At 38.0% G+C, this 21723-nt stretch overlaps 1 protein-coding gene across 1 annotated transcript in view; it reads right to left on the bottom strand.

Moving 5' to 3' along the window:
• The window catches only part of SLC17A6 (solute carrier family 17 member 6), a 55221-nt gene extending 34780 nt beyond the window's left edge, over nt 1-20441 (bottom strand). Inside the window, exons 1-3 of the mRNA XM_051964948.1 lie at nt 19391-20441; nt 15738-15990; nt 13679-13797 (exon numbers count right to left, since the gene is read on the bottom strand). Coding sequence (XP_051820908.1) covers nt 13679-13797; nt 15738-15990; nt 19391-19476 — 458 coding nt within the window. The 5' untranslated portion in view covers nt 19477-20441. The remainder of the gene's footprint in view (nt 1-13678; nt 13798-15737; nt 15991-19390) is intronic.
• Between the last annotated feature and the right edge of the window lie 1282 nt (nt 20442-21723).

Below are 21723 nucleotides of genomic sequence, written 5' to 3'. Positions count from 1 at the left end.
TATCCAAATCTTCAAAACCTGGATTCTTCTGGCCTTTTCAGTCTTCTTTCACTTTATTCTTCTCCATTCACTAAACAATCCAAATATACAGGTCATCTTGGTATTTCACACACACAGGATGCTTCATTTATGCCTTTCACTGACTGACCTCCATGCCTAGAATGCACTCCTTCCTCACCTTTATGTCTCAAAATCCCTAGTTTCTGTCAATATTTAGTTCAACTATTCCCTTCTACATGAATGTTTTCCTAATCCCCAGATGCTAGTACATTCACTTCTAAAAATATCTTTTATTCATTTTAGATGTTTTATGTATGAGCATGTTGGCTCTCTGTTACAATGTAAGCTCAAAGAGGTAGTAACTACCTCAGTCTTATTTTTCTATCCCTAGAACTTAGAACACCATCTGGAGCATTGCAAATAATCAATATATGTTGATTGACTAATTCATAATTTGATCAAGGCATATCACTGGTCCCTAAAAAGCAATGAATATGAGAGAAGCCTGGGAGGACCTAGATAAACTGATAGCAGGTGAAGTAAATAGAAACAGAATGACCTCAACAATGGAAGTCCATGCTAAATTTCTTTCTCCTATTAGAACTGCTTATTTCTTTTCAGTGTATCTGTCTTTTACTCATTAAACACTTGATATGAAATGATGGTCAACAAGTCATTATGATAATTGTGCCTATCACAGGACCAAACAGAGGACAGAAGGACCTTGGGTTGCCACTACCCTTGAAGTAAGTCAAGTTCAAGAAAGATCTCTTTTGTTTATGCATCCATCCCAATAACCTTTTTAATCTACTAATCATTTCTCTCTGAGAGTTTTTTTTTAATGGGGACAGACTGCTGTTCTATGTATTTTTATGTCCTTATAAGACTCACTAACTGTCTCAAAGTAAGCATAGATAAACAGTCCTGGACAAGCTTTCAGAATACTCCTGTAGATAAATCCTCACTTGAGATAGTTGACATGTTCAAGTATATGGCCCATTTTGGCTGAATCCACATCTCCTCCAAATAATACTGCAAAATCTTCTAAATTCAAGTCCCATTAGACTCCTGTCCATCAAAAAAATTACCTTTCACTCTGGAAAAAGTAATCTCTTGTGGTCTGCTTCCAAAATTAAATAGGTGATGGATTGTTTCCTTAACAAGATTTACCACTTATAAATATTTAACATGGTTGAAAATATTATCTCACAATTGTTTTGTAGTCATAATTCTCCTTTTACCTGGTGCTACCTAAGGACAAATGAAATTAAAACATTCTCCAGTTCTAATGGATAGTGCAAAACACACAAATTCAGGCCTTTATTATTTCCCACCTGAACATGACTCTCCATCTCCAATGTCTGGGCCTTTGTACTAGTGTTCCTCCACAACTGTAATACACTCCCATCTAACCTCAGCCTCTTAGAATACCTTGCTTCCTTTAAAGTTCTATCCATGACATATATTTGAGTCTTTTCCCGAGTCCCATAACTTCTGGTGACTCCCTCCCCACCAAATTATATTGCATTTATTCTGCTTATAATTGTTGTCTTTTCAAATAAACAAACACTTCTTGATATCAGAGATTGTTCCATTTTGGGTTTTGTATTCCCAAAGTGACTAGTGAGCAGAAGCTTAACAAAAGCTTGTGTTTTGATTGACAGAAAGAGTCAAATGGTATAACATTTGAAAACATAAAGTAAATTTCTATACAATCATAAGTGTAATGCAACTGTCAAGTATAATTCTTATTATTTTTCAAGTACCTAAATCAATATTTTTAATGAGCTTTTAAATGTCACACTTTTGAATATTTAGTGAGAAGTGCATCAGTTTTAACATAAAACAGCTTGTAGATACTAGACTAGTACAACTAAACTTGAAATCAGGAATCACTGGGGTTGAATAACAATAGCTGGGATTCATATATCATCTTAAATTTTTACAAAGCACTTTACAAAATCATATCTCATTTTATTCTTGCAACCTTAGGAGGCAAATTTGGTCATTATTCATATTTAACAGATGAGAAATTTAAGGCAAAGTTAAATGACTTGCTCAGCATCACACAGCTAGTAGCTATTTGAAGCCAAATTTGAACTCAGATCGTCCTGATTTTATGCCCAACACTCTATCTACTATCTTACTTTAGCCTAAAGTAGGAATAGAGGATTATAGGTTTAGAGTTATAAATTTCCTGAGAAGTCATCCTAGTTCTCCCAGCTATGTGACTGTTCAAATGACTTAACTTTTCTCATGCTCAGTTTTCCTTACTGTAAAAAGGGGAATAATAGCATTAACCTCAGAGTTATAGGACATTTAAACAAAGTGTTTATCATATTTTGAAAATCAGTCACTAAATCAATAAACATTTACCAAATACTTACTATATTCTGCGGACTGTGTTAATCTGGGGATACAAAAAGAGGCAAAAGACAAAGTCTTCTCTCAAGGAGCTTATAATCTCATGAGGAAGATAACATATAAATATATCCAAATAAGCTGTTTATAGAAATTCTGAAATTGATATATAAAAGTCAGCTGTTCTCATAACATTTAAATCATGATGCCAGTTCCCTTAGAAAATGTTAAACAAATAAATAAAAATACAATATAGCGTAATGTTAATTTGAGCATTTCTAGGTCAATATGTAATGGAATAATTTTTAATTTGACATCTCTGCTCTAGACAACTTTCTAAGACTATAAAAGGAAGAGAAGATACTAGTCTGCCCTTACTGTGAGAGTTTCACTCATTGGGAGTTGCCTATAGCTCTGTAATCAAAGGTCCACTTCCTATCTCTATTATCATAAGTATTATTTTGATTTCCATTTCCATATTTCTAATGTTATGACCACTACTAGTTAATATATATTACCCAAATATTTTCCAAGTGTGGGAAATACTAAAGAACTAAAAATAATGGGGGCACAAGACTTGATACTAATTAAATGCAGCATTGTTGATGTATTACCTAGAATTTTGCCTGCCTCCCAAATTTGGTAGAAGGAAGTAGGGGTGAGGGTTACTGCTAGGAAGAATGAAGAATTTTAGCTTTGGATGTCACAAATTAGTACTCTGTATTGTCAAATTCACCTTATTTCTCCCCAATATTTTGAAATGTCTAGCTGCATAAGGCCCACAACATTCCCAGGTATGGTCCAAACCAGATTAAAATGCAATTGGGAAACTTTAACAAAACAAATAAAAATACAGTAAACTGTAGATAATATATCATTTTTAAACTAAGTCAATTTGTGCCTGGCTGAGATCCTTATAGATTAGTGATCCTCATTTATATTTAAGTATAGCACCACATGTAGATCACATCAAGAAAATTTTATTCCTCTTTCTATTCTTTGCTTAGGGTCAGATTATTCATGTAATTATGCATTTTCCCCCTCTAGAATCCATATAATTTAATATATTATACCTCCAGTATCTTCCCTTAAAGAGTTGTTATGAAAAGCAAATAGGATAATGTGTATAAAATACCTGTAACTCTTAAATCCCTTTATTGTTATTTTATTGTTTCATCTTGTTCAGTAGAATTTAGATTAAAAAGGCCCTATAGCAAGACATTACGTGCTCTTATATTTTTTAATATTTCATACTCTATAGACTATAGTTTTTGTGGATAAAATTAATGACTTTTGTAATCGAACAAATATACTAGAATTCTTCTGTAAATCTCACTGAAAGAATCTAACAACTCCAGTAGCACAAAGGACAAAAGAAATGATAGGGACTTCAGCTTGTTCCCAAATGTTTGATTTTTATATTTTGAAAGTTTTTCATCCTATGTAGCTTGAAGACAATGAGCATTCGAAATGGTGGTATTATGGGCTGGCAGTTCTGTTTGTAAAAATGCTCCAATTCCAGTAGATCTTATTAGCTGAATTCTCAAGAATATTTTGAGGCCTTTTTTATGATATAGGAATTTATCATTTGTTACACTTCTAAAAACAATAAAGTACCATAATTATTTTCATCCCATTTTGGGTTTTTTTGGGGGGGGTTCAGATAAAAATGGTTCTAGAACAAATACCTATTTCATTAGAGTTTCTTTACATTTATCTCCTAGTGGTTATTCCCCACCTATGTGGGGAAAAGTTGCTTTTCATAACAGAATCAAAACATTAGGAGGTAAGCTTATCTATTTGTTGTAGCAGTGAGAAGCAGCTTTGATGCAACTCCTCTCCCAAACAAGACAATAGGGAAGAATTTTTACCTCATCTGTCTCTACCTAATGTTTATCTTATTGTTATCACTACTGATGATAATAATGACCACAATAATAAAAAAAAACTGTTATATCTTAATTCTATTTCTTTATAAAGACAATATATAACTTGGAATAGGAATGCCAGATTTAGAGGAAAAATCTCATTTCATCCTGGGAAGCATATCCTAGGAATGAAAGTGATTATCACACAAGGAATTGAGTGATGTAAAATTTGAAAAATTTGTAGATCAAGGTTCTCAACAAAACGAGAAATAAATCACAACCTGTAGTAAACAACACTCATTTCCAAATGCTGAGAACTCAGACTATTTCTTTTTCTTGAGCAAAGAACTCAACCAGACATGTTTAGAAAACAAGCAAAAAACCCTGCCTATTGCAAATAGGCACCAAATATTAATTTTTATCTTAATAAACTTCTGACTATGTATGCAACATAAAACCCTACAAAACTTCTATTGAAATAGAAGAGGTAGGTTTCATTATCTATTTAGTAAGATCAAAAATAGATGGCTTCTTCATTTTTCTTCCTTTTAATGATTAAGCTACATATTTAAAAAAATCCTGCAGAACTGAAAGATCAAAATTCCATTTAAGTTGAATCAAAGCCAAACACCTTTGCTTTAAATATCTGCTTCTCACAAGTGGACACAGAATTTAATTTTTAAAAAAAGTTCTCCTAGTATGAAAGTGAGTCCCTGATCAGATTCAAACAAGTGAACCAAGGGGCACAGAAGCCGAGGAATGTAAATTATTAATAAAAAATACTGACTTAAAATTTCCTTTCACAAATGAATTCATAAATTTAGCTCTAGAAGAGATCTTAGATATATTCTAATCCAAAAATCATTATTTTACAGAGGAAGAAACTAAGTCACTATGGTGTAAACAAACTTGCCCAAAGCTACAAATAAGTAAGAACCAGAATTTGGATTGGATTCTATGGCTCCCAATCCTTGTTTTCTTTTTCCATTCATTGTGCCAGGTATAAAAATTGGCAAATACTTGTGTTTTTCCTGAATGTTCCTATCTATTGGTCTACTGAAATAAAGATTGGATATATTCATTTATTAGAGAAATCCTCTATAATATGAAAAGATTAGAAATCTATTTTGAATTTTTGTTCTCTTCCCCATTTCATCTGTGGCAAGTATCACATTGAAGTTTAATGCCATTAAGAATGTTTGCTTTAAAAACAGATTGTCACATCCTTATTTTCCATATCAGATGTAACGATGGGGAAATGATGTATAAAAGATACAGATTTAGTTTTTGCTTATTGCTGAACAAAATCGCTGTGATATGAGGATGTTTCATGTCCCCTATATCTCCCTGAGTTTTACCATGTTGTGCCTTGGTAAGGCAAGGTCATTTATGCCTAATTAGTAGCTAACCCTAGGAAAGGCATATTGGAATTAAAGACTGAGCACTGGAGGGAAATGAGAGGCAAGTTATCTATGACCGAGCTGAGAACATTTTGAGCACATTCTTAATCAACATAGACCATGGTGAGTTACTCCTGAGATTCCTATTTACACCCTTGATTGGCCCACAGTCCTAACACCTTCATGCCCCCTGTATGAATCATTGCCCCCATGGAGACTTATTCCGAAAAGTGACAAGAACATGGGTGGTAAGCCATTTTAAAAGATGATATCAATCTATTTCCATTGTAGCTTAATGTGGAGCTGATATAACTGACCCTGAATAGAAGGCTAAGTCTCTCCCAGAGGGTGAATTGGAGCAGGCTGATTCCCTGCTGCTTAATCTAATCAAACAGGGGCCTCTCTGTTCCTCATTTTGCCACATCTGATGCCCGACTCTTATATTAAAAAAAGAAATACACATGCACAAACGCAGTGCTCGGGGTCCCTCGGTACATCATTAAGTTGTAAAAATGACTTCATCACTCATGACAGAAAAAATAGATGGTTCCAACAGCGACATATGGCAGCGGGAGAATCACTCCACCAGCTGCCCACCTGATATACCCCTCCCCCCAGACTTTTCCCTACCCCAGGGAGGCTGCTAGGGAGCCTGCTAAACTGCAATGCAGCATGAGTGCAGCCCTAATGAGGGGGGAGGGAGAGGAAAAAGGGCAGAGGCACGTACCATCCCCTTCAGCCCCTAGAGCCTCTCTACCTCTGCTGGCAAGCGGGCTAAGCTTAAGTTCATCATCTGCCCAGGCATGGTAAAGCATGGGGTAAGGGTCCAGCATGGTCTTCCTCTTCTTGGAAGGAAGGGGAGCCGGATTGGAATCTCATATATTTGATTTTTCTGAGGTCAGGAATGACTCTATCATGGACAGATAGAGAGATTAGGCAGATAAACAGGGAGATAGAGTCACCTCTGACCCGGTGTGTGGGTAAAACCCATTCATCCAGAGCGGAATGCCAACTCTTGCCCCTCTATTGATGCTTGAGTTCTTTTCACACACAAAGGGATTTCAGAATTGTTGCCTGGCACAGGGTTAAGGAACCAGGGAACATTGTTTTGTAGGGGGATATTTCTAAACTTAAGTGGAGAATAAATCAGTTTCATGAGAATTCTAAATGCTGAATTATTTTTGTTAAGAAATCCAGTTTATTTTTTCTCTTTTCACTCCTTTGCACCCTATATAAAGCAAATAATTATCTATATCTATACATATTATATACACACACACACACACACACACACACACACACACACACACACACTACAGCATCACTACCACCACTATCAATCCTCTTTATTTTGGCCCTGAATATGAGGTTTGTGGAAAGAATGAGTCTACATCTCTTTCAAAAACCCTACACTATTCTTCATGAATGGATTTTATAACAATAACCATTCCTGGAAGGCTGCATTTACTCAAGCTGTTGAAATTTTTATTTCTTTTATTTAAAAAATGCAAATGCTTACTAGTGATTAACTTTTAAATCTATGGACTTGCATGTTTATTACAGGAGACAAATCATCCTCCACATGAAATCTAGTACTAGGGAAATGTCACTTTTAAATCAAGATATGATAAAATGTTTTGTAAAATTCCATTGAAAAGCCTTCCTTTCTCCTCCCAACAAAGGGTCAACAATACCCACATCATTCTCAAGGCTCTGTAATCTCAGGGGAGGGTACAAAAAAGGCACAAGGGCTATATAATCCATGCTGTTCTTTAGGTAAAAGACAAATTCATATAATATGTCTCTATTGGTTTGACTTCTTTTTAGGATACAGAAATGTCTGTCATGATTTTATGAGTGGACAAAAAGGTCAAAAGAATTTAGCATCTGATGTAGTTTACAATGACTAAATGTCCCAATCACTCCTAACACAAATCCTGTTGGTCCTTTGGGTCCATTAAAAGCTTCTCTCTCTAATTCTTGGATTTTTCCCCTGGATTTGAAATACTATAGATGGTAGTCACTCATGCAGTCAACAGCTCAGAGAAAGTACATGGTTATATACAGAAGATTGAAATCAGGAAAGCCTAGGTTTGAAAACCTTCTCTGATACTCCCTGTGTGATCATGAAAGTCACTGAATCCTTCCTCAGCCTCAGTTTTCTAATCCGTCAAAAGTCAGCAATGATACCTGTAATTGTCGTTAAGTACCCACATCTCAGCATGGTGAGATACTAACTCAATAATTCTAAACAAAGCACTCTTTAAAATTATAAACAGTGTAGTGGATAATGACTTCAGAGCTGTCAGGAGGACCCGAGTTCAAATCTGACTCAGACACATTAACACTTCCTGGCTATGTGATCTTGGGCAAGTCACTTAACCCCAACTGCTTCAGCCAAAAAAAAAAATTATAAAGGAGGAAAGCATGTCATGGATTGGCAAGATGATTAAAGGATATATGGGCACTACAAATCATGATGGATAGTCAGGAATCCTGCCTCGGGCATCACCATCTCAGCTTTTGCTTCTGGTAGGATGGGACAGCAGAAAGAGAGTCAGAAGAACATAATTTGAATCCCAGAACTACCATTTACAATGTGATCCCCAGTAAGTCAACCTTCATTTCTCTGGGCCTTGGTTTCCCCTATATATAATAAAGAGATTGGACTAAATGACCCTTGACATTCCTTCCAAATACAATTCTATGATATTTTGGTTATTTAGGAAAGGGTGCTCTTTACTCAAATTAAAAGATGAATTAGGAATGTAAGATGTACCCCAAATTACAAATATTGGTTTTCTAAACCAAAGGAATAGAAGCCGTATCCTATGGTTTCATTGTTATATTATATTCCGCCTACAAGTAGGTCAATACCTTCTCTACAACTTAGAATCTGAGTTGTCTAGAGCAATAACGTCAAATTCAAATATAAATGGGGGATCACTAAAAAATACATAAGGATCAATGCAAATGTATAATGACTTAGAAAACCACATGTTAATATCAATTATGTTTTATTGCATTTTTATTTATTTTGTTAAATAGTTCCCATTTATAGTTTCATCTGGTGCTATACTGGTGAATGCTATAAGGCAAGCCATAAGTTTGACTTTTAGCCCAGAACACTGACTAGTTAAGAAATTTGCTCAGGATCACCAAAAAAAAATGCCACATATACATTAAATATTGAAGGCCACATTTGAACCCAAGACTCTGTTTTCCAAGGACATTTCTCTGTTCACTATACCATATTGCACCTTATGTAAAATCTTCAATCAAAAAATTATTTAATTTTAGATTTTAAAAGGAAAATTAAACTCTAATCTTAAATAAATTTTCTCAGTTGGGTTAATATTTTATGTCTGCATGCCTAGAGTATAAAGATGACATACATTTTTATTTTAAAGGAATAACACAAGATTGTTATCTGTCAGTGAACTTTAGCTGCTTGGGTGAGTGGTGTTGAAATGAAGCCATTTCAAGGCTGCTCTTTAAAAGCCTTCAAATGAGATGTAAAGCATTTTCAATGGACATTAACTTCAACAGTGAATAATGTGGGTGAAAAGATAATTTAATAAGGTTGAAATCTGACACTTGAAAAGAGGCAATTTTTTTCACAATGGAAATTTTCCATTTACATTTGTAAATGTTGGAATCAGATTAAAAACAAAAACAGAGCAGGCAGAATGAATAATAATAACAGCTAACATTTATACAGCATACTTTAAGCTTTGCAAAGTGCTTTACAAATATTATTTCATTTAATCTTCAATACAATCTGGAAGACAAGTGCTCTTGTCAACCATATTTTACATATTAGGAAATTGAGGCAGCTCATTCATATTTAGGTGACTACTAGATAAATGCATAGAGATAGAGATGATAAGATAGATAGATAAATGAGAGATGTATGGATAAAAAGAGATACATTGAAATAGAGATATTAGATGGATAGAGATATTGATCTCACCATCCAGACCCATAATTTTTTATAGTTTTATACTGTCTTTTGTCTCGGGCTGTTGTATTTAATGAACTACTAATCTGTTTTTGCAAAAAAGGATAAAATCTACAAAATAGGATGCACTAAAATTATATTCGTATCACTTGCTTTATAGAACTCCACTTTGGATAGGCACTTTTATGTATTTGCCGCTTACTCTCCTGAAAACCGCAAAATCTGATTACCTCACTAGAACAAGTTCCCTTGATTACTTGGCCCATCCAATGACTGCTATAAATTTGTCAAGACAGCATTTGCAGTGAAGAAGGCACTAGAATATGAGTCAGAAGACCCAGATTCTGGTATCAATTTCAGTGCTGTCTAACGGTGTGATTTTAAACAAATCATTCTTTCTAGGACTTTCCTCATTTGTAAATGAAGAGGGAAGTTGACTTCTTTTATCAATAGTCACATAAAAATACTCTAAATCACAACCAATTAGACAAATTCAAAAACATCTCTAAGCTATCACTTCACACTTATCAGATTGGCCTACATTACAGAAAAGGAAAATGGATGTAAGCTCCTAGAGGCCAAGGACTGATGTGGCTTTGTGTTTGCATTTCCAGCATTGGTGTATGCGCATTGTAGGTGCTGTATGGAACTAATATTGTAAAATGAGGTTTGGGGGCAAGCTAAATTCTAAACTCCCCTATCAATCTAATATTTCATGATTCTAGTTCTGATATATAGAGATCCTTAAGAATTTTGTACTTTAAAATACCACAATGGAAAAAAAGTTGCATCTCTTTTTTGATTAAAAAGCAAATATATCAGATTAGCCTCTATTGTATAAATGTATCAAAATATATTTTTATTTTTTAAAAAAATGCCAAATATGCTGGGCTTTTCTCCCTCACCCTTTAAAAAACAATAATCCTCCAACATTCTTTATCAAAATGATGATTTTTCCTTTCATGATCACCAATTCTGCAGCTAGAAGTATGTAATATCACTTTAAGGATAACAGAAAATGATGCAAGAATTCCCTTTCTCTGGAGACTGAGCTCATTCTTTCCCCAGCTCTCCTATTCTTTCATCCTCATAAATAAGAAACCAGGTGTGGATTCTGCCCTATCTAGCCAATAAACCAGCAACCTTAATTGTAAGCAGGTATGGGATTGCTTTGGACCCAGCCAATAGAAAGATCTATTATCTTTTTTTTTTTTTCAATAAGAACATTTTTATGAAAAGGTACAGACACGGAATATCTTTCCCTTTTTGCTCTCTCTCCAAACACCTCAGTTCCTCCACTTCAGGATTGTATGCATGAAGATACTATGACAAACGCCCCCAAAGGGAGATTATTTTGCACCTCAGAGAGAGAATGTGTCCCTAGTATCCTAGCCAAGGGGAATCTTATGCCATTTTTAGAGTTTCCAGGAAGCAATTTTGAATGGGTGTACAATGTCTGTTGATAGAAAATTAGTTGAATTGAATCTCACAATTTCAGAATAGCTTTTTAGATAAGGATTGCAATTTTCCCCTTATTTCTTATGTAAGGGATTCCTCTTATAATGTGTACTTTTAAATAATTCATACATATTATCAAGCTTTCTGAACAAGCAGAGGCAGTTCATGTGAGGTTAAAAAGTATCAGGTAAATATTGGTGTAAATCATAATTTTAAGTCACCTTATCTTTTTTTTAAAGGAAATTATACCAAAGACATTAGATATTGGATAAATATTAAGCATACTGCATACTAGAAGCCATGTGGCAGAGTATTGGACGTGGAACTTAGGAAGACCTAAGTCCAGTCACACTTTGGACACTTTTTTTTAGCTGTATTTGACTTTGGGCAGATTCCTTATTGTCTGGGGGATAGGTTCTTCATCTGTGAATTGGGGTAATATTAGCATTTTCCTTCATATAGTAACTGTAATGATCAAATGAGATTAATAATGTATTAAGGTGCTTTCCAAAGCCTGAAGTACTGCATAGTCAGCTGGTACCATTTTAGTTGTGATTTCTAATGAAAGCTACACAATTGCATTTTACATGAGATTTCTCTCCATTTGGCTTCCCATTTTTAAAAGAGAGGGAAATTGGCAAATCCCAGGTGTTTCTGCCTGGCAGGAAAACCTTAGCCTTTTAACATTTGGCAAGCTTAAGGTTCTGATTTTGGATGGAGTCTTAAAGGTCCAGTTATTGTATTTTGACATCAATCTCTTCTTTGATTGTCTATGCACATTGCTCTTGAACCCCGAAGTTGTTCCACGAATGGAAAGAGCACTTAAATGCAGATTTTTTTTAAGAAATGGAAAAATATCAAGACTTTTCTCAGGGAAAAAAATAGCTTCAATGCTAGAAGTTTGACTGAAAGCTAAAAAGCTCTGTAATTTATAATTAAGCACACTGAAATCTGTTTTACCCTTAATGATTTTTACCTAAGGTCACTTTCATACATGACCTACATGAACATGGGGGTTATTGGTCTCCATCTCTATTTCTTTGCCTTAGCTTTGTAACTTGTATGGGGAGAAGGGTTAAAATCTGGGGGTAGATATTATTCAAAGTCAACTTTATGAATTTATCTTCCATTCCATCCTCTTACCGCTGTGAAGGACTCTCCTGAAATCAGTGCCCTCTGCCTGCTAAGCCTCAAGTAAATTTCCAGGAGTCCCCCTCAGGGCCCAGGAGATGACTGAGCTATCAGAGGCTGGAAGACTTGATCTTTGTGTTAGAATTTTAGGTGAGCAGAACTGTACTTAAGAAACACCAGGGCGGGATTGGGGAGACTGAAAATGATGAACTGGATCTTCATACTGAATAGAGCCAAAGCGTAACAAACGAGGAAACTGTCGTAAGCTTCTCACGGTCTAAAAGAGGAACTGTTCTTGTCATTTTTGTTCATCTTTAAAGCCCGATTCTTTTGAGGTAACGGAAAGAAGCGTTAGGATGGGGTGTTAGGATGCGGTCCAAAGTAAGCAACAATCTTAAATCTTTAAAACAGGAGGAAATAAAACGGGTTCTTTCTCCCCTTCATGTCCAACGATGTTGTCTTAATGAATGAATTTAAGGCTAGTTAAAATCTGAACGCCTTCTCTTGTCTCTAAAACGAACCTGAGATCCTCAACAGTCCGTGGCCCCAAACAGCTGCCCCGGGCCCTGTGGCTTTTCCCGATTCCCGGGTTCTCAGACTCGGGGACAGCTCCAGAGAAGGAAGCTTAGATGGGAAGGGGGTCGAGCTGACCAGGAGCAGGCGCTAGGACCTCGACCAGCCCTCTCGGCCCCGGGGGACTGAGCTCAATGCCTTCCGTCTTCCCGCAGTTCTCCGCGGAGCTAATTAACAGGTGGAATCTCACCCCTGGTGCTTGAAAGCTCGCCAGACACCATAGAAACAAAGCTTTAAGACCCCGAGCACCATCTGTTTTGCGGGCTAGGGGCGGCGGGCCTACCATGCCTAGAAGAGCTCGACTGGCGGTCTGGCCACAGGGTCCGAAGCACCCCCGGGGCCCACACTTAGCCTACCAAGAAGCCGACACGCGCAGCTCTTGTTTTTTTTCCAGTAACAAGAAGTCGGGAGGAAGAAAGGGAAGCGCGAAAACTGCCGACATTAATAGTAATAATAACGAAAATAATAGCAATAATATCAGCTAATGATAATAATAATATTCCGCCACATCTATCCATGAACCCAGATTCAACCAGGCCTCAGCCAGCTGCCCAGTTTAGCTGTGGTGAGGTTAGGGAAATCTTTGTCAATCACAGCCCGCAACTAGGCCCTTTACATCCAATTGGACTGCCCCTCCCCTCTAGCCCTCCAGCTATCCCTGACTAGGCAGGGACTTCTCCTTCGGGCTGTTTTTCTAACCCACAACTTGATTATTTGGTCTGAGGCCCGAGCTAGACCCGTAGCTCCCGTAGGGAGCAGACAGAATGCTAGAGCAACGGCACTGAGGATAGTTCCTTGGGCTCTTTTATCCCTATTGATCTTCTCCCTCTAGTCATCCTTCGCTTCTCCAAATTCTCGGGTTTTCCACACAGTCACCCTTACCCCCCAGAGACACCCCAGGTCGGTTCCCCGGCTAATGCAGGTACCTGTTGGCGGCCAGGCGGGACGCGATGTAGCCTCCGGGGATCTGAGTGATGATGTAGCCCCAGAAGAAGGACCCATGGATCATCCCCACGGTTTCCGGATCCCAATTAAATTTGGCTTTCTACCAAGGCCGGAGGAAGCAGGAGAAAAGAGAAAAAAAGCAAGATAATTAGTGTACTAACTTGAATCGCAGAGAGTCTTTGCTAATTTCATTTTACCCTTTGAATTGTGAAGGTAGATACAGGGATCTATAGTGCACAGTGACTCGGGTTTAGCTCTCTTAGGTTACCCTAAGGTAACCTAAAACTCCTGCGTGCTTTTGTTCCTCTGCTAAAGGTCTGTCTGCCTATAAGCTAGATAGATACCCTAACCGCAGCTTTGTGGGGATGGGATGCGGGGAAATGTTAGATTCCTTACAAAAAGGACACTCAGAGGGAAAGGGAGCGCAGAAGGAAAGAAAGGCTAGAAGAGAAGACAAAGAAATGATTTTAAACTTTATTCTCAGCGCCATAATAAATATTTGCTGAATTAGAATTTAATTGAACTAAAGGTAAGATGGAGCTGATATAAGAAACAGAATCAGAAGATTGGGAACTGCAATTAAACTTGCGGTTACAAAGGTGGTAAAGAGGGAGCAGAAAAAAAAAAAAAAGGCAGAACACACCTGCTTCAGAGAGAGAGTTCTGGTCTATGGACTCAGATCAGTTGGGGGAGGGCAGGGCAAAGGGTAAACACCTGGATATGAGGATACCAAAAGGGAGGCAGTTTTTATTCCGAAGAAAACTGGAAACTAGTTATAAAGAAAAGACTATAAATGAAACTGGTGTATGGAGGTCAAAGTTGAGAGCCAAGCTTCCACACAAGAAGCCAGACTAGCCTGCACTCCTCTGGGGAAAAACAAAACAAAACAAAACAATATATGCTCTGGGAGCTCACTCTCTTTCAATTCCATATTAGTGGACCTAGGGTTGCTGGGAGGGGTGGGGGAAGATGGGGGTGAAAAGGCTGTACTTGAGCTTACTGGTATGTTTTCTTGAAAAGAAACATCAATTATCAATTCCTCTGGTCACATGCTGTATCCGAGTTATTTGTGCCATATATTTCTTATATATTTGTGTGTTTGTGTTCGTGTTGTGTGTGTCTCTATAACTGTAAATTTCTATCATTTTTGACTTTAATGATATCTAAAACCGAGGGGGCACAGTGAATGTTATGGATTGATTGATCTGTGGCCTGGGTCATCTAGTTCTTCTACTTAAATACTAATTTACCTCAGATTTCCTACATGAAACCTAGAAGCAGTGGAAAAGCTACAGCTCTCCTGGAGTCCTCTCCTTAAGATCAAGAGTTGTGTTACTTTGCAGAAACAAATTGACAATAAGGTTGAGATGGGAGCAACAGTCCAATGATCTTGGAAAAGAGCCCCCTAAGGTACAAAGATGAGAACTAAGAAAAATCTATTGGGGCTATTAGTATTTTATTATTATGTAATATTTTCTGCAGTAAGATGTTTGTGGCTGGAGAGCTGATCTCAAACTCATGAAGATATGGGTGCAAGTACAAACTAATGGGGTGATTCTGAGCAAGTCACTTAGTGCCAAAGAAGTTTCTAAAGTTACAAATGACAGAGAACGTGTCCATCTGCTTTGGTAGAGTTTCTCACTGGGAGTTACCTCTACCAATAGAATCCTGGTCCATTCTCATAGCCATCCTATAATATTATATGTGATCTATTTTCATGTGTGACCAAAAAAAATTGAGGACAACCTTGCCCCCTTACTAAGGGCTGGGAAAAATGCCCCCCTGGATTTCCAGTCGGGACATTTAAATTTCCATCTCTGTTGCTTACTACTACCCAAACGATCTTTGGGAAGTCACTCTCTGAACTCCAGTTTCCTCATCTACAAAATGTGAATTTGGACTACATGGACTCCCAAGACCCTCTTCAGTTCTAAACTGATGATTTTATGATCATAGAGTTGGAAGTGGAGTGGAGCCTCTGGTGAAATAAGAAAAAAGTAGAGAGGAGAAGAGGGGATCCGTGTCCCCACAGTCGCCCACCTCCTTGATGATCTTCCCCCCTCGGTGTATGGTGCTGTTGTTCACCATGTCCACGATGGCGACCCCCAGGTTGCAGCGGATCCCGAAGGAAATGCAGAAGCCTAGGCCACTCATGATAGCTATGATATAGCGGCGTGGCAGGCCAAAACAGGTGCAGTCGCAGAGTGGCGCCTTCTTCTCCTGCACCTCCAGGGGCTTCCCATCCTCGGTCAGTTCAATAGTCTCCCCAGTCTTCTGCTTTTTCTCGAGCACCCTGGAACGAAGAAGAGAGGCCAGAGAGCCAGGGAGGGGGCAGGGGAAGAGAAAGGGAAGACAGAAGGTATTAAGGTCAGCGTCCAATTCGACTGTCCGGGAGCAGGTGGAGTGACTGGATGAGATTGAAGAGTCCTGATTCACTCCTGGCTGTGTTCTCTTAGCGCCCTCTCCGGGGTGGAATTGGGGAGGGGGTGTCTTCGTTTTTTAAACTCCCTGGAAAGTAGGGATTTGTTAAAAACCCGAGCTTCTTAATCTTGTTTTTGATTGTTGTTTATTGTCTTTGTCTTGGACCCTCTCGGGGAAGGCTTTTGATTTATCCGAACAATGTTTTGAAATGCATTAAACAAAATATTTAAGATGACTAAGGAAAGTAATGATATCGACACCCCAGATTAAGAAGCCCTTGGGAATGATTTTTGCAACTGGGGGGAGGGGAGGGAGGAGAGTATGAGTGATTAGACGAGGGAATCCACTTGTCTTTCTAGCTAAAAATTTTAATCAAACTCCTTTGCTTTCTTACTCTTTGTAATCCCAATAGAAGGGATTTGTGTTGTAAGAGGAGAAATTGTTTTGTGTGTCTAACTTTGCACACAGTGAGCGCTTAAACAGTGTTGGTGGAAACGAATTGAACTGAATTGAATTGAATTGGCTTTCGACCTTTCTTCTCTAAAGAAGGACATCCCACCCCAACCAAACTCCAGGTCCTACTGCTCCTTTGGCTCAAATTCCCTACTCTGAATCCTCCCTAATCCCTGAACCCCATTTCTCTCCCCACCAACTCTTAAATAGTCTCCATATTGTTTTCCCTTCGAGATTGCTTGAGCTAAGGAAAAAAAAAAAACAAGAAATTGGGGCTAACAGCTTCAAGGTGGCTATTTTGAACCTTTTCACTTGTGTTCTTTCTCCCTCTCCTGCAGCATTTATACCCTAAACCTTCTTTGTTACTACTCTTAATTCCAATCTCCTGTCATCCTCCGCTGAATCCAAATCTCAGCCTGCAAAATCAACAGTTCCCTCCTCAGACTTCCCTGCGGGGGTCCTTTCCCAAAGGGATGCGGGTTTTCTGGGTGTGAGGTGACGTAGCCACGCCCACGCTTCTCGTAGCAAAAGTGTTCTGGGCCAAGTCCTTCCTGAATCTGGATTTAAAACAGGGAAGGACAATGCAGGGGTTCGTGTGTCACACCTGCAGCAGGCTCTGCCCAGTTTTTTTTTTTTTTTTCCGAATCAGCCCCGCCATCTGAACTCAAATCCTTGATCTTGATTTTACATTGGCTCTCATCATATATATATATATATATATATATATATATATATATATATATGTCTTTTCTTTTCTAAAGATGGCGGGGAGGAGGATGGGGGCAGAAAGAGAAAGAAAGGGCCCTCGAAAATGTAGACAAAATAAACAAAACTACCTTTCACACATTTGACATGAATTATTTACATTTCTCAATTACACGCGAGGAAAAAAAAAAGTGTTGGAGCCTTTTCTAGACATTCAAATGCAATTCTATACACATAAAAAGAAAATCACTCGTGCATAAGGCATTTCCGCATTCAATGCAGACCCTGCACCACTTTAGAAATGCCATTGCCATCAATATTTAAAAATTCCAAACCTTCAAGAATGAATCGCATCAATGCATTTGTCTCAGAGGGCTAAAATGCTTTCCTACATTCGAGTAACAACAGTTTTCTTCCGAGAGTTGAAATGTGTGAGATTTCTCTTTAGACAAAGACACCCCCTCCCTTTTTAAAGGGAGTATCTCCTAGTTACGTTAGGGTGTAATAGTTTCAAATATTTAAAGGAAACCTTTCCTTAAGCAGTAGTATTTTCGGTTTGAAATAAGCAGGATCAATTTTCATTCTTATCAGTTCGGCCATTATATTATATACTACACTACATAAACTACATAACATATAACTACATAAACATATAACTATAAACACACAAATATATGGTTGCTTAAATATAATGTGATTAATCTGAATGATATTATCAAATAGGTTCAAAGAATATGATTTTCAAACCTTTCACAATACATGAAACCATAATAAATTCCGTACTATTCTGAAAATAAATTCATGGTGATGTTTACAGTTTAATATTTTAAATGATGCTTAGACCAGAAGTTTTTAAGAGTATAAGAATGATTTTTTAAAGGCCATAATACTGGGGGAGCAGAGGAAATGAAGATTCAAGTAATGGGATTCAAAACATATGTATATACACACGCACACACAGGTTTTATGTATCCCTCAATCACGTTTTCCCTTAGAAAAGGAAAGCTTCCAAATCTAACTTCCAGTCTTAGAGCAAAAGCTCTCCTTGAGTGTCCTTAGTACCTGATCGAATGTGACTGAATGAGCAGTTCTCAGTAGTGTTGTAGGATTGCAGTGGAGAATGCGGAATGTTGCCGCATAGATAAGTACAAATCCTGGCCAGAAGTAGAGCCAACCCGAACCTGAAAAAGCTGGAAGGAAGTATTTGAGCTACCCGCCATACCTTTTCTCAAAACTTTCTATTTATTTCCTAAAATGCTCTTCTTTCTAAATCTGGAAAGAAGATGCTACCCAAAATACACTTTCTTGTTCTTTTTTGTCTGTCTTGTCTCCTTGGAGGTTGATCTCCTTTCTTTGAAGAATACTCCAAGAAAAGAGACAACCTTTAAAAACAAAAGGAAAAGAACACAAAAACGATCTCTCTGGAAGCGGTAGAAGTTACCTGTAGTAACAGGATTCATTGGCCAAGTTACTATAGCGAGTGTTAGTTTCAAAATCGTTTCTATCCATCCATTGCACTCAGAAGGATTATTCTTTTCATAATGCACAAGCTTTCTCCATACCAGAGACTGATGTCTGTGAGAGGACGAATACATAATTTAAAAATACATAATTGTTTCAGCCTCAAACCCAGAAATTGGCCAGCTATCAATTATTGATATATATATTTAGTGCTTCTTCTTCTTCTTTTTTAATTCAAAAGGAAGATCTCCTGGGAGATTACTAATCGAATGGGCTTAATGCTTTTTGCATTGAAGGTATCTAACTCGAGCTTTTTCCAAGTAAACGATTAGAAAAGAGGGAAAGCCCGTTGATAGGGTGTGGAGTCTTCTCTTATTATAAAAGAGATGAATTCTGGAGTGGAAAGGGGAGAAGTATCTGCCACTAATCATCCATACAGATGGTAACACACACACACACACACACACACACACACACACCAGATTGCTTTCATGCCACATTCTTTTGCCAACCTTGGGTGAGCCCCAATGTTTAACCGAACAAACGTTACCGATCAAATTACAAGCCTTCGAAGTGGTTTCATTTAACTGAAACCTATCTGACAGTTTCCCCAGAAAGAAGCCCCAGTGAACACGGGAGTCGTTTTCTCTTACCTGTAGATTTGGCCGAGAGATTTTCCAGCAAAATTCTTCAGCCCCTCTTTGCCAGGGGTCAAAATCCTTTGTTTTATCGACTCCATCCCTGCAGCAGTGGCTCCCGGAATGTACTAGGTTTGAGCTATGAAAGGCGATGCTTGCGCATATTGGCTTAATCGCTAAGGTGTTTTTTTCCCTCTCTCTCTCTTTCCTTCCCCGCGAAATGGCTATTGGTGCACCTCTGGGAAGAAGAATGTGAGTGAAAGGGAGGGAGAGAAAGGGGATATAACGGAGTACAGCTACATGCAACCCACGGCTTTCCTAATAGGAGAGTTGCTAGACACAATTAGAAAGTCTTATTTGAAGGGGAGGATCCGGTAGCAGAGGAAGCATGCAGTGCCATGATATTTGGGCGGGTACGAAGAGATCCTTCTTGATGGAAGTTAGTCCTCTTGGAAATGATTTCTAATTCTGATTTTGAAGCTCTTTTCAAAAACTGCAGGATTTTAAAATAGAGGAAATCATAAAGCTCTTCTATAAGTGCAAAGAGAAGATGATACCAGTGTTAGTCCTCTTCCGTAGCAGAGTAGCTTGAGAGAGAATTAATGGATGGTTTTAGCTCTTAGGTGGGCAGTGCCAACCCTAAGGCTTCATCTTCACAAATGAGCTTCTGCTCCCTTCACGGGGAGCAATTCAGATATGCGGTAGTGGAGAGTAAAGATGGAGAGAGAACTTGACGCTCCTTGGAACGAGAATCAATGAAAAGCGAAAACGTGATTTAGTGAGACAAACAGGTCTAATTTTGGACAGAGCACGAGAGCTTTTCAGCACTGGGGACAGCTCCCTCTCAGTCTGGCGCTGCCTCCCGATTTCAGGACCACGGACAGGGCACGTAGGGCAGAGGGAAAGGTTTTTTGAGTCCGCTGCTTTGCCAACTTTCTAGAGGAGGTAGAACAGTCCTTCCAAAAGACCATCCTGGGGCTCTTCAGGAATGGGTGCTATGGAAACCAACTAGAAAGATGTCATCATCTCATTGGTTTGCAGAGAGAATAGTGCAGTTGATTTGGCAAGGAAGGAAGAGTTTATTAAAAATTGACAAGTTACTTCTCGTCTCCCACGTCTCGCCCAGCACGCTGACGCCAGCCCATCCTGACCCTGTTGCAGTGAGGGAAGATTACAACATATTTCACTTGGGTTTGCGGCATGCTGGGGGGGCGGGGGGACTGGCTAGGTTTTACCATTTAATATGGGTAAGCCCAGTAGTTATTTTGTAAATAGATTTAGTTGCAACCTCTGAAAGAAAATAGGATAAAATTGAAAATGTAGCCGAAGTCTACTTGTAATTGTTATTAACAAGTTCATTTAGCTTAAACATGTGTGACTTTCACATGTTATATTTTAAACCTTAGTGATTCAAAGTACTTTCCTAAGATAAGATGATAAGATACTGATTTGTGACTTTGTGCCTTATTCCCATGCACAAGCTGTTGCTTTCTCTAGAAATAAAACACTGGTGATATTTTTAATAAAGCAAAACCTGGAAGACTAGAACAGACTCTGTTGATACATATTTGAATTACACTTTTCTTCCCTTAAATTTGTGCTGCCCTCAGAACTGAGTGTGTGTAAGTATTCAACAAAGGCTTTCAGTTTCAGTCGGAAGAAAACAAAAAATGTGTATAGGCCCATTTAATTTATGAAAACAGACATCTACAGGTCAAGAAATAAATTACTGATGCATTTTGCTGGATATGTAAAATCCTTATGCTCTATGTATTTTGGAGAAACACTTCCAAAAAGCAATCGGCCTTGGGATACATTCTGAAGGTCAATAAATGGCAAGTTGTTTTAGGCCAGCAGGGGGAGCGAATCCTCAAATTGGCAGTCTTTAGGATCTGGTATCCACTTCTCTGAAGGGTAGATCTCAATAAGTAATCATTCAGAGAAGCTGTGTAAATTATATGAATGGCTACAGTTATGAATGAGAGAAAAATTATCAAGTAGCTGAGAATTTCAAGAAAAATTGTGATAAAAGTCGTTCCTTAATGGATTGTGTTAAGACAAAGAACATTAGTATGTTCTCTCCTAGCCCCATCACTAGAAAGAAGATGTATGTATATATGCATACATATATATGCATATACACATATTGTGTGTATACAAAAAGATAGATATGTATTATTCAAAGGACACTATATCAGATACTATTTTATATTTTATAAAATGACCGTGTCTATAAGGCCATTTTAAGTCCAAGATCTTTGTGCTTTTCCTACCCAGAACCAGAAAGTCTGGATCCAAGAATTTCAAGGCCTGAAAACTACTACCTTAAACTTACAAACTGTAGCATA

Source organism: Antechinus flavipes, chromosome 6 (genome assembly GCF_016432865.1).
Source record: "Antechinus flavipes isolate AdamAnt ecotype Samford, QLD, Australia chromosome 6, AdamAnt_v2, whole genome shotgun sequence".
Lineage (NCBI taxonomy): Eukaryota > Metazoa > Chordata > Mammalia > Dasyuromorphia > Dasyuridae > Antechinus > Antechinus flavipes.
Note: the sequence above shows the minus strand (reverse complement) of the source record. Positions and strands in the feature narration are given on the sequence as shown.